The following is a 13,556-nucleotide window of genomic DNA, read 5'->3' as shown; positions in this document are numbered from 1 at the left end:
CAAATTACTTCACAAACTTTCACCCTATATCTTTATAATGTCCTGAGAACGACCGCTGCAGGTAATTCCGTAACAAGGAAACTGTCCCAGTCAAAATGCTGCTCTCTGTTCCAAGATCCTTCATTTTCTAACCCTCCAGTTACCTTGGCTCATCTTGCCCCTCAATATAGATCTGCCAGAATTTGACAAAACCGTCATGGCTTGCTGTGGCCAACACAGTTCCATCTGGAGAAAGTGCTCCCTCGCTCAGGCACTAAACAGAGAGGGGGGGGTAAAAAGACACAGAAAAGTGATTTCATAGCTCTTCATAGAGAAACAGTACTCTCTTCAAACAGGAGTTTGGCTAACAGTCTGAAAGCACAGGAGGTCAGAGCGATTTCCAACACACACGCCACCAGGTAACTTAACCCTTCACAGAAGAATTGACAGGACTTTTTTTTTTTTTGTAATAATAATTAACGATCTTTTCCAGACAACAAACTTAAGTACAATGGATTGCGCTGCTACTGTTCCCACCGTTACTCACGTTATGAACAGGGCTCATTTTGTTTTGGGATGTTCTGGTTTTTCACAGTCATAATTGTTCCATCTCAGCAATACAATTACTTTATCATCATCCTGTTCAAGAAGTGAAATTGGAATCTTTCTAGTTGTGTGTTTTTGTTTTTTTTTTTTCTAGATTTAAAATATCGTCTACTGGATAGTCAGCTGCAGTCCTGGTCCATTGTACTCACAAATTTAACTGTACTCATTATGGAAATCATAGAAGAATAAAGACAACATCGGGCTTAACTCTGCCCTTCTCATCCAGCAGTAAACCACTGCCATGTTAAGTGTTCCGTTTACCAGGAGATATAACAAAGGAGTTGGAATACAGCCCAAGTTGTCAAACAGGCCCTTGGAAATACAGATGAGTTTTTTTTAAAGAGCCATTCTCAAAGCAAATGACTACACATTCACCTTGGCTCTTTTTAAACAAAGGTTACTCGCCAGTAGTGTGCGTACGTAGCCAGTAGGTTGTGGGTGATAGCGTGGATGGGTAAGAAACTGGGGTTTTTACTGCCAACTGTCCTAAGAACTGCAGCTCCTGAGACACCCTAACCCAAAGAAAACCTAAGTGATCTGTACTGACCATCTATGCGACGGCAGTAAAGAAAACAAAATAGGTTTATACCGTGCTGTGGCCTTTCACTACGATGAAGCCCTCTTTGATGCTAGGCACTTCCACTGGCCAGGAGCTGTTGTTTGTTCGGATAATGTCCAAATCCCACACCTCTGCCTGGAAAACAAACATGTGGGCACACAGGTTTATTTCTGCAACTACTGGTCTTATCTAGTGAAGAATTTCTTATATCCTTGTCTTATATCCTGACATACCAGCCCAATGGAAAGTATGGGACATAAGCCTTCCCGTTTAGGAAGTTCCACCTAAACATGAAGAGGAACTTCTTGACTTTGAGGGTGGCAGAGCCCTGGAACAGGCTGCCCAGAGAGGTGGTGGAGTCTCCATCTCTGGAGACATTCCAGCCCCACCTGGACGCGTTCCTGTGCCACCTGCTGTGGGTGACCCTGCTCTGGCAGGGGGTTGGACGGGATGATCTCCAGAGGTCCCTTCCAACCCTACCATTCGGTGATTTCCACACAATTTGGCCATTAGATGCTTTCGCGGTGCCCAGCTGTACATAAGTACAGGGACCTGCTCTTGGCAGTTGTAGTTGTGGCTCACCAAGCCCCTCCCCGTACAAGTACTGGCTCAGCCTCAACAGACACATGATGCCTCTGGCCTGACCACACTGTTTCTAGTGGTCCTCGTTGTTTAATGGCAAGTAGAAGTTATCACTTTCCATCCTGCTGAGGCCCAGAGAAAGATCAGCATGACCTCTCCTCAGAAGAGAGGAATCCCACATCTCATATTACGGGAGGATCCCCAACATGGACTAGACAGGAGCCTTTACAACTCTAACCATATCAGGCCTTTCCTTCATTAGATTCTCTCCCTCTAATGATAAGGACAATGTTTCAAAACTAGGGTTTCCTTACCCTATCCTCATGCAACAACGCCAACGTCTGACTTCCCTCTTCACCGCTCTCCTCGTTATCATCCGGGATGAAAGGGCACCAGATGATTCTTCGAGAGGTGTTCAACGGGGTATTGTCAGGTCGCTTGATGTTAACCAAGATCTCCTCTCTGATCACCATGGTTAAGAAATGTAACATTCTGGCTGCGTTACTAATGGTCAGCAATAACCTATTCAGGTTTGGTCCTCTGTTAAACACTACGAAACCTCCAGATTTTTTGGATCGCTGTGATTCAAAAAGAAACCAGGTAAAAGGATTCTGCTAAGAAAGCAGGCAAGCTAGTGTTCCTTCACTGTCGGAAGTGGTTAAGCTTACAAAAGTTAATAGAGTCTCATAATTTTCTCTTGCAGGTTGCAGACAGGGACAGGCTAAGCACAAGAGGAGCGCACACATGCATCATTGTGCAATCCACGCAACTGCTAATGGACAGATGAAATGATTTCAGCTAGCATCGCAACACTACCACAGAAAGGCTGAAAAGCTACCACATTGCCCCAGGCTGAATGCTCTAGTCCACCCCTATAAATCACATCTTCTCACTGACTACCATTGCCTGGACCAGAAGGAGCACTGAGGTGTCACTCCTAGAATTTCAAGCTACGTGCAATTTCGAGTAATGACTGTGCTGAATACAGGCACAGGTTCACTGATTTGATACTCTGAAAGGAGCAGAACTATTGACCTTCCCCCTGCAAGCTGCTGCTCTGGAAAGGCTAGGAAATGAATTGCAATTTTGAGGCTGCATTCACATCTAACCATTACACAAAGACTGGTATGAGGCTTATTTTGACAAGATACTGGATTTTTTCTTTATCCATAGCCAGGCGCCAGACAAAAAGGTTGCCGGCCTCATCCAGGCACGCCAGCTGGTTGGAGTTGAGATGAGCAAAAGCCAGGTCTGCCACACCGCCTGTGAATCCTTTCAGCAAGGTCCGCTCAGCAGTGCTGACACTCAACACCCGCACCATAGCGGAGCCGTTGCTGGCAACTGCAGAAAAGACAGAGGGAGAAGACACCATTTATCTATGCGGTTTCCCCACAGGGCTGCTTTCGCTTCCAGCGATCAGCATTTCCAGCACCCATCCTGCCATCAGCACACTGAAAACCCACCATCAACAGATACCATGTTATCTTAACCCCTTCAAGAACCAGGACACGCACAAACATCCACTGCACTTTTCAGCTTTGGTGCAGAAGATTGGAACGGCAGCATCAAGGAGGAGTTTGCCTGCCTTGTAAGGGGCAGCTTAATTCTCCAGATCTTCTACAATTTCTTGAGCACCTCAAATTCTAAGTTGCTCTACTTAAAAAGTCGACAGAAGTTGACTTCTCACGATTCCCAGGATTATTCTCATGAAAGATGCCTTCATTAGATGCAAGGCCTAAAACTTTATCCCAGGCAGACAACAAAGCTACCAAACCTCCAAGAGCGACCTCCAGTGACAGTGAATTAATGTTAACTGCAATTTCATTTTCACTAACTAGAGAAAAGGAGTCACTGAGAGGCAGGTAGCTAAAATACATCTTCTTTAAGGGAAATGTAAAAAAACATAAATACTCACCTGACAAAAAGCACTGGTTTTTGGTTTGCATGACTGAAAAGAACATGCTTGAGAGCATGCACATACCAAGCAAAGTTTGCAACTTCCCCATTTATGTAAACATCGCTACAATGCAAGCAGTCTTATGGAGACCCTGTTGCTTCCACTTCTTGATGCCCAAGCCAACCCTTAGCAGACCACTCAGCTCTCCATAGTGTTACTGCACCCAAGCTTTAATACCTTTAAAAACAGTGAGACACCGTAAAACTCCTCTAAAATAACCTCAGCTAGGAAAAAAAAACCCACAGAAACAGAGTAATAGATTTCATAAAAGGCCAGACAAACTGATGGGTGTTAGAACTAGGAAGAAAGTGAAGAGCTGATACAACCAAACACTGTGTGGTTGGTTATATGAGAGCAGAAAGAGACGCCGCAGATGACCTGGCGTTCATTTGTTTCACGTATGTTGTGAAACAGTCTTTCCCTGTGTTGCTCTGCTTTTTCTCTTCCTTCCTACTGCAAAACACCCTGCATCTATATTGCTCTTTGGCTCCTCTAAATTTAGCATTAAACTCGACTCTAAATTTATGCAAGCAAATCCATCACAAACATTTATCTGCTCAAATTACCACGGGGCTGTTTCTGTGCTTAGCTACACAGAAGCTTGCTTACTGTAGAAATATTTAATTAGAGGAGTAATCTGAACATCAGTTTACTGTCCGGTGAAACCAATGTAATCCTTCAACTTTTCCTCCATCCCCAGAGCCCTTCTCTTTCTTTTTCTAACTTCAGAATAGCTTTCTTTCTCAGTGGAAATTCTCCTACGCCACCAACTCTTCCCTCCCCTGTAGCTCCACCTTCATTTTTATTCCCGCTACGACAGCGCCCTGACCTGGGTATTGCAAGATGTGTTTCAATTATTGCCGGTTACCTTCTTCTGATGCAAACTTTGCCTCTTTTGGACATACACAGAGCAAAAGAATACAAATTACATCCAAGACAAGGAAGTATCTCACCTCTAATGGCATAAGCCAGGTAAGAGTTTGAAACAGCTATCAGATTGCCGTAATAGTATTTCTGCTCCCAGTCGTATCTAGCCACAGGCTGTATTTTCACCTGCTCAGGAGAAAGAAAACAAAATGTGAGAAATGACTGGAATTAACTTTTTCCTGGAACAAACCTGCCAAATATACAATTTCCTCTAGGGAAGATCTGTAATGCTTAATAGGAACCTGTTAGAAGTGGCAGCTGGTAAGAAGAACTGCACGCTGAATGCCAGGTAGCAGAGCCCTGAACATTCAAAGTTCTGGAGGCTGAAGAATGTTTCCTTCTGTTGCAAGGAGGCATGCAACTCGCTGAAATCGTCATGCTGCAGAACAAGACTCGACCCTGCAACTTCAGCAAAGCAGCCTTTACCTCTTTATTAGCACCGTGTCTGGATTCCCAGTTCTTGGAAACTTTTTCGAAATACAGAAACACATTCGCTGCAGGGGCAACTCACTTTTTAGTTTCAATACCGCTTTCCAAGAAACTGAGATTCCTGGTCCTATTTGGTAAGCATTGTCTTTGCAAGCAAAGAATTAAGAAATACTATCAAAGTTATGGCAGTGATCCTCCCTTTCATTTTTATCTCCAGTATTATCTATGAAAACCAATAACAATATAGTACAGTATTCATTTACAACCTCTGAGGTCCTTTAATTCTTTGCACATCAAGGAACAAAACGATACAACATGGAAAAGTGCCAAGAGGATCAAGACGAGAGCTCTCTCCCAATTATTAGCATTTGTTCTGAGCATGCCTTGGTACTCTGCTACAGCTCGAGTTCTGATCTCAGTGTGTTGGTTCTTCTGCAGCTCTGATCTGCTGGGTGGAGCCCTCAGCAGGACTGAAGCTAGCAAGCTATCAAACACAACCCTCCCTCTACAGCGAAGACCTTCCAGCGAAGAAACAAGCAGCAGGAAAAGCTTGTTTGTGAAGGAAGGGCAATTTCCCAGGAACCTACAGCTTAAATCACGGACTTATTCCTGAAAATTAGAGGATGACTTAGCCAGACTCTGGAATAACAGTAACAATCACTTGCAAGATACCACTCCAATTTTTTCCCCCTTGTTAAGCTCTTTGACAAACTTTTACGTAATTCTAAGCTCCTATAACACAGGAAAGAAGATAGTGGTTTCTATTTAAAACATACAAGCATGAGCTGGTGTGTCTAAAAAAAGAGACCGAACCATGCTTTCTCTTGCTCCTTACCTTGTTACTCCCTCTGGCCTTACTGGTGATGCTGGAATCACTGCTGGCCACTATCTCCACATCTTTTGCTGATATCACTACGCAAGTGGAGCTGTCATCACCAGAAAGGCAGCTTTGAAGAAAAACAAAGAGGGGAAAAAAAAAAAAAAATCAGACAGGACTCCACAGGAAGAGAACACAGATATTTGCTATTCATAATTTTAACAGCAATCCAGAAGGATTGTCTGTGCACCTAGGAGGTTAGAGCTGAAAAACTGCAAACAGAAACTACTCGCCATTAAGTGTCTCCCTTCCTCACGTGCCGCAGGTTTGAGAGCGCCAAATACCTGCTTAGTTCAGCTTAAAAACCTCCCGTCTGTTTGACTTGAGCACAGACCTACATTTGGTTGAAGTACCCAACATTGGAGGGTGCAAAGAGACCAAAGCAAACCAGTTGGACCTCATCAACAACAATGCACACCGCTCATGGCTCTCACAGCATCCTCCCTCAAAACTATGAGCAGAGAACCCAAACCAAAGCTATTTACATGAGCTCTAATGTTAAGAGTCAGCAGACGAAGCCAAGCATTACACTAATTAGACTGATGCAGACTTGTAGTTGTGGATTTGTATTATAACTCCCGTGACAAATCTAAAGTACCCTATAATGCATATGTTCTCTTGCATATAAGCAGGAAAACCCCATGTGCTGTCCAAAACACACCAATGTATACGCACAACTCAGCAAAGAGTTAGGTAGAAATCTAGCTCAGGATCATTTGTCCTGTTTCAAGTTCTGTAGAGAGAAATGCTTTGACAAGTGCAAGGTCTACTGCACTGCAAACTGGTATAAGTTACCTCTCAAGTAACTTGAGTCCCAGAAGGAGTTCAGCTGGAGGTCTACATGAGAACGTGAGGTTTCACCCAGAGCCCTGCTAATCCATCTCCATCTTGACTTACAATGTCCGCCAAGTGATCAGTCCTGCTCCCCTTCTCTCTAAACAGCTCTGACGATATTCTTCAGCTCCTGAGCAGCAAGGATGGCAGGCTCCATGCATCGGCCTCACAAAAGCTACAAAAACCTCTGACCAACCGTATGGACTCATAACTGTCACCTGAACTCAACGTAAAACTCACTATCGGATTCACAGAGTGCTTGTCCAGGCTCACCAGAACTAATTTTGAACTGTTTTCTATTCACTCTCAGACTTTTTTCAACAAGACTTACATGACTTGCTTCTCCTGCAGGGCTCCCAGAGAAATGTTGCGATGCACTGGCTTAGCCAAAGAAGGTCCATCTCCGGCCACGATGGGATCTGGCACCAGCAGTCCATTCAGGTCTCCGTTATACGAATTTGACGGTCTCTGGTTCTCATTCACTGAACCTAGCGAGAAGCATAACCAACTGTGTACAACATGCATTTAAAAGAAACAGTGTCACATGAAATACACTACTTCCAGATGCTTTTTGTCACGTTCTACTGGTCTATCAGGTAGAATATGCTGAATTGGTTGGGAAAACTAGTCTTCTCCAGAAAGGATGTGTAAGAGACTTCCATATAAGAAACTTATCTCCACATAAACAAGTGAAGTCATAGCTGTTTTCTTACACAAGCAATCCCAGCAGACCAGAAAAACACCAAAGAACAGGTTCAGGGAACTTACCAGGTTTAAGGATCAGAAAGACTAAGCTGGTAATTCAGATTTACTGAATCAAGTGCCAGACCAAAGGGTTCTTGAAGGATCATTTCTAACCCTCATGCCTGCAGAGAGATCTCTGAAGCCCAGCAATACGGTCCTCAGCTGCAACGTTTGGGGTTGGCTGGAAATAATACATTTGTTACTTTCCAAAACTGGCTTCTGACTGAGACCCTACCTCAAAGTCCAGATGTTTGAGTAACTGAGCTATGAAACTGTGCAGCTGTGCCTACAGGATTCCCGTAGTTTTCCCTTGGTCGACTAGTCACATAGAAGTTTACAGCACTCAAGTTTTGCATAAAGCAACCACTTGTTCAGAGCTTCAAGACTGCATGTGCCCTGCCTTCAGATATTGGACCTAGCACAAGCTGGCTGGTGGCCTCCACGCTTTCCGAAGGCTTTTAGAAGAGGACAGATTAACAGGGAGTGACGGAGACTCTTCTACATTGCTAGCAAGGTAAATCGTTGACGATCCCCATTGGAGAGGAAGCCCACTCCACCCGCACTTACACATCAAAACACCAAAGTCAAAGCCTCTCATCTCAGCAAAATCCTCGCTTGAAATTTTCACTGGTTTTGAAAACTGAAATTTCGTATACTGTTGCCAGGTAACAACTGCAGCTCAGCTCGTGCAAAATGGCTGCTCCCAGGACCAGAAGCTCCACCGTTACTAGCACACGTAACAAACCTAAACATAACCGTGGGCAAGAGGAATGTCCTCTGAGTGCCAGGCAAGCGTTCAGTTACCAAACAGGGTTCAACGTATCCGGGCAAGCGCTGCTGCCTACAGAAATACCTGCAACCGTTATTCGTTTGCCAGCAGAATATTTAAAACTTGCCTGTTGTTAAATCAGGACACAAAAAGCCCGTGCAGCGACAGGGTATCCCGATGCAGAGACCAGCTGGGCGCTCACCTCAGTTTACCTGCGCTGCATGAAGAAACCAGCAAGCAGCACAAGGAAACTTCAGCCACCAAACACATCTGTGCTGCGCTTGCTGCTCTTGCAAGATTAAGATGCACCTCTTATTCCTACAGCGCATGGTGGGTGCTTGCCCAGTTGCAGCAACTTCCATCGACTGCAATTTATCCTTTGTGCCCGAAAGCAGGAAAATACTCACTACAGAAAAAGCATCCAGGCTGCCAGAGAAAGACAACACAGTCTTTGCTCTATTTGCAGCATCAGGAGTGCCTCACGTAGGTATCTCTGCTCTCTTACGGACAGCAGGACAGTGATGTTCACTCCGTGGGAAAGGGAAGGAGGAAACAGTCCCCAGAGGCTGAGGGGCATGAGAAGAGCATACCGAAGTTCAGGAATGGGGCTGAGCCCATCACTGCCTCAGTGGGAGACAGACAAGCACAGGTGCTGCCTGCACACAGTCCTGAAGGCACAAAAGAAGGGAAGAGGCTCAGTGTTTAGCAGGTAGGCGAACAAAACAAAATATTAACCTAGACTAGCACTAGCCGTCAAAGGGAAAGCAGTGCGATTGTATTCATTACCTTTCTTTTTAAAGAGTGGGTAAGCAGGAACAATCAGAGCTGAGACACTGAACTGTTCCTGCTCACACCAGCACCTGCACCAGGGGATGCTGCATTTACTGAACAGAACACTCCCCTGATAAACGTCAGGATGAGCAGGGTGAGCCCACGTAACTCCTGGTTACCAGCAGAGATGTCAGCACAAATCGCAGGATTCTGCCCACAGCCCCTGCAGGGACTGTCCTCCACAGCAGGCTGGCATTGGCGGCCTGTCTCCCTGCCCCAGCTGGGAGCTCCGTGTCTTGGTCAGGCAGCTCCCCCTTGCTGAGGGGCATTAAAAAAAGGGGCAAGGGCTGCCAAAGCAACGGATGACGTTTGCCAAAACTGGGAGAAAACTGTGTCAAGAGAGACTGGAGTGGTGGATCGCATTTCCACAATCACCAAAACGAGCAGAACTAAAGACGCTTTGTGATACCTGTGAACTCTTTAGAGCAGGGAGTATTTCTTGTCCCCTGCCTGGACAGCACACAGAATAACACATTGCTGCTCATAGCTACATGCACCTAGTACTGCAAAACTTTCTTAGCAGTAATAACCTCAGAAAGCAGCTACACTAGTCTCTGCTGGGTATTAAAATCTGTAAGTGAAACCTGGGGTATAACAGAAACTAGAACTAGAGAGGACTTTGACCACAGCAACTTTATGCCAAGCAAGACTAGCCCTATGCATACAATTCATAAGGCCGCTTCTATGCTCTTTCAAAAGCCTTGAAGGATCCCTCAGTTTCCTTTTCCTCTGGCATCCTAACAGGATTTTCAGAGGCTTTCAGTTAACAGACAAGTACTCTTGCACTTCACTTTAGCTTCTCCTGTTCTTTCAAGCCTACTTGCTACTATCCAGGCAGTGATTTCTGCTGAGATCAACAACACGTTCCTTACAGCTTGACTTACTGTCCATTTGCTCCTCTTCCTCTCAACTGCCTTCTTGTGCACTAGAGTTCACAGAGAAGGTATAAAGACAATGAATAGGAAAGAAGAAAAATGGAAAGAAATAAACCATACTCGGTAAATAACTCCTTTGTGTCAACCAGCAAGAGAAGCTGTTGCAGGGGAAAGTCAAGTCAGCTTGAGAGAACAGAAACAACTCCAACCACTTCCCAATCATGACACATCCTTTCAGGGCAAAAACTGCTGTGAAACAAGCGTTCCCTACCCCTGCACTGAGTTCTGCTTTCAGTCTTTCAAGTACAGAGTGCTGCTGCACTGTGAAGGAAAAATGTATTTTCTTACAAGCATTATAATCTGGGAGTATCCAAGTGCTCCAGAAACAAGAGAAACTACTTCAAGCAATAAGAAGTTTCTCTGTAGATTGTAAAACTAATGAAGCTGGCTTCCTGTAGGTTTGCGCCATCACTCCATATGCCTCTACAACCCTCCCACAACAATCCTGCATCCAACCTCTCATCCTTTTGGCCAAGCAAAAGGCAGCACACGTGGCAGTTGCTTTGGAGGTAGCACATTCGTACTGACTCTCAGGACACTTAAAAGCTATGATGTTCCTGCTTTTTCCTCAACAGGAGCACAACACGGGCATAAATTCTGTCCTCTACCCAGAGGCTAAGTTTTTTCTGCAAAATATTCATAGTCTCAGGCACCTTCAGACCTCATCAAGTTTGAGGATGGCTCCAGGGAGACTTTATAGTAGCCTTCCAGTATCTGAAGGGGGCCTACAAGAAAGCTGGAGAAGGACTTTTTACAAAGGCAAGCAGTGATAAGATAAGCGATAACGGCTTCAAACTGGAAGAGGGGAGATTTAGCTGAGATCTGACGAAGAAATTCTTTGCTGTGAGGGTGGTGAGCCCCTGGCCCAGGTTGCCCAGAGAAGCTGTGGCTGCCCCATCCCTGGAGGGGTTCAAGACCAGGCTGGACGGGGCTTGGAGCAACCTGGGCTGGTGGGAGGTGTCCCTGCCCAGGGCAGGGGGTGGCACTGGGTGGGCTTTAAGGTCCCTTCCAACTCTAACAGTTCCATTATTCTATGGCACTGATCTGAGAGGCCTGAAAGCCTCATCCCCTGAGCCCAGACATCCTTAACATGGCATGGAGACTCGGGCAAGGATGCGAGCGCTCTTCAGTTCTCAGCAGCGATACATCTCGGATAAGAGGAGCCCAGAGACCCGCAGCAGCAGCGAGCTCTGGGTCCGAGCTGCTCCGGCTCAGCTCAGCGACAACAGTCCCCTCCCGTCAGCGGGGTCCTTCCCGGTTCCTCTCCTCACGAGGCCGGCGCGCACCTCCCTGCCGGGCCCGGGCAGGGCCGACCGGGACCCCCCGGCCCCGCAGCCAGCGGAGGGCGATGCCACCGGCGCCCGCAGGGAGACGGGCCCAGCCCCGAAGCGCGGCCGCCTCACAGAGGCACCAGCTGAGGAGCGTCCAGCAGCCCCGGCCCGGGACGGGGCCCTGTGAAGCGGCCCCGCCCCGGCCAGGCCCCGCCGCCGGCGGCCTCCCTCGGTCCCGGCCCCTCACCTCCCGGTCGGTCCAGCTTGAGGATGTCCCGCAGGTGCTGGGTCGCGTCCTCGATGTCGATGCTGGAGGAGGAGGCCATGGGGCCCAGCCCGCTTCCCGCCGCCCGCACAACCGCCACCGCGCTGCCCCTGCCCGGCCCGCCGCCCACGCTTCCGCCTCCGGTCCGGGCTTGCTGCGCCGGGCGGAAACCGCCGCCGGGACGGAGGGTTCCGGGCGCGGCGGGGGCGGAGCCGGCCCGGCACCGGGCGGCAGCGCCAGGACTGGCGGCATCAGCCCCCTCCTCCTGCCCGCGGGAACGGGGCTGCGCCGACGGGCCGCCCGCCCAGGCGCTGAGGGGGCGCTGGCGGCCGCAGGGGCCTGCACCGGCCCCGGGGCGCATCGTGTGGGTAAGAGCCCTGGCCTCACGGCCGGCGTGAACTCCCGCTGGGGCCAGAACCGTGAGGGGAGACCTGAGGTCCCACTCGTAAAGGGTGTTTTTTAACGTCACGCAGCCGCCGGCCCTCCCTCCACGCAGGAGACCCCGGGGCTCAGTCTCACACTTGCGGCAAACATGGGTATGGAAAACAAGAGTTAAGAGACAGCAGATCTGTTTGCATGTATCAGGCCTCAAAAGCGTGTCAATAATATTAAGCAATACTGATTTAGACACTGCGGTGTTTGTCTCCTCCAGCTACACTGCCAGGAGTGACGGGCTGTGTGGAGAGAGGCAGGAGAAAGAAGCCCAGAAAGATCTACGTGACCCAATTTCAGGGGATAACCGCTTTGAACTTTCGATGGCCTAAAAGAATCTCATTTCAGATAGTTTTTAAACCAACACCTGCCACGCATATCGTTCCTTGAGCCTGACTTTCAAGCAAGCTCTCTCTTGGCGTATTGAGCTCATTATTCAAGGGACTACCCCGACCTCAGGGACCAGCCCGGGTTCATCAGCCAGACCTATTCTTAGATCCCCCCTCCTCTGCCAGGCTTCATTTAGAACTGGAGCTACAGCAGGAGGATCCTTGCTTAGTGGCAGCCATACCAAATGAACAAGGGTTCTACTGAAAGAGCTAATCTCTTCAAGGGATGAATTTTGAGCGTGACTTTTGCAGCTCAGGAGCAACGACAGGAAAACAGCCCTGCATTTAACATGGGGAATACAGGAGAATGCTGCAATGCCAAACAGGAGGGCCCTAACATCAGCTGCCGAGAAAGCTCTGTTCCAATTCAAACACCAGAGCAGCGGGATTTGAGAACCGACCAGCATGAGCACAGCCCATCCTGGGCTTTCCTGAAAAGCCTCAAGAGGAGGAATGCCAAGTTTATACACTTCAAAAGCCCAGCAAGGTGTACTAAGCCCTTGAAAACTGAAGCCTAATGGCTTAGTCAGGTCTGAAGGTAAAGCGAATGGGATTCTGCTCCTGTGGCATGCTGGAAAAATGAATTTAATAAATCCGTTTACTGGTGGAATACCGCCACCTCCAGGGTGGAAGACACATGACAGCCCACCACGTTGTAAAAACCAGCCCAGCTAAGGCAGTACTACCAAGCAGCTCAAGTTACAACGAAGGGATGCTAGAAAAACAGACAACACAGAGCAGGGCCAGGGCTTCAGAGCAGCCTACAAACTCCAGGACGGTGCTGGACTGACAGCCCACGTGTCTGCTTATGAAGAAAATACAGCATCGTGTTCAGTTTTGAGGGTGAACGCAATAGGTATCGTGAAGATTGACTACAGGCTGCCATGACCAATGTCATCCTTGTGTATTTACGGCATTTGCCTTGGTACAATAGAACAGCTGGGAACTAACCCATCAATGTTAAAAACTGAGCTAGAAGTCTGCATTATAAACGCTGCTGAGGAGGGGAAAACGTTGTATGGCCAAAGGCATACCTGAACTGCCTTCATCAGTAGAACTATCAAGTGCTCTTCAGCTTCAGATGTTTAGGTTTCAAAATGTTTCCCCACCAGGCAGACACAGGACAGCCAAAGCAAGCAATACTATATACTCCATATCCAACTCATTAAA

General features: G+C 47.6%; 1 protein-coding gene across 2 annotated transcripts in view; it reads right to left on the bottom strand.

Annotated features, from left to right (window-relative positions):
• EDC4 (enhancer of mRNA decapping 4) overlaps window positions 1–11,708 on the bottom strand; it is a 38,828-nt gene extending 27,120 nt beyond the window's left edge. For both annotated transcript variants that reach the window (XM_063334035.1, XM_063334036.1), the window contains exons 1-8: window positions 11,548–11,708; window positions 7,082–7,238; window positions 5,875–5,986; window positions 4,637–4,736; window positions 2,878–3,067; window positions 2,041–2,188; window positions 1,175–1,279; window positions 144–253 (exon numbers count right to left, since the gene is read on the bottom strand). In XM_063334035.1, coding sequence (XP_063190105.1) covers window positions 144–253; window positions 1,175–1,279; window positions 2,041–2,188; window positions 2,878–3,067; window positions 4,637–4,736; window positions 5,875–5,986; window positions 7,082–7,238; window positions 11,548–11,626 — 1,001 coding nt within the window. In that variant the 5' untranslated portion in view covers window positions 11,627–11,708. The remainder of the gene's footprint in view (window positions 1–143; window positions 254–1,174; window positions 1,280–2,040; window positions 2,189–2,877; window positions 3,068–4,636; window positions 4,737–5,874; window positions 5,987–7,081; window positions 7,239–11,547) is intronic.
• Window positions 11,709–13,556: the final 1,848 nt, after the last annotated feature.

This window comes from Chroicocephalus ridibundus, chromosome 4 (assembly GCF_963924245.1).
Source record: "Chroicocephalus ridibundus chromosome 4, bChrRid1.1, whole genome shotgun sequence".
NCBI lineage: Eukaryota > Metazoa > Chordata > Aves > Charadriiformes > Laridae > Chroicocephalus > Chroicocephalus ridibundus.
Note: the sequence above shows the minus strand (reverse complement) of the source record. Positions and strands in the feature narration are given on the sequence as shown.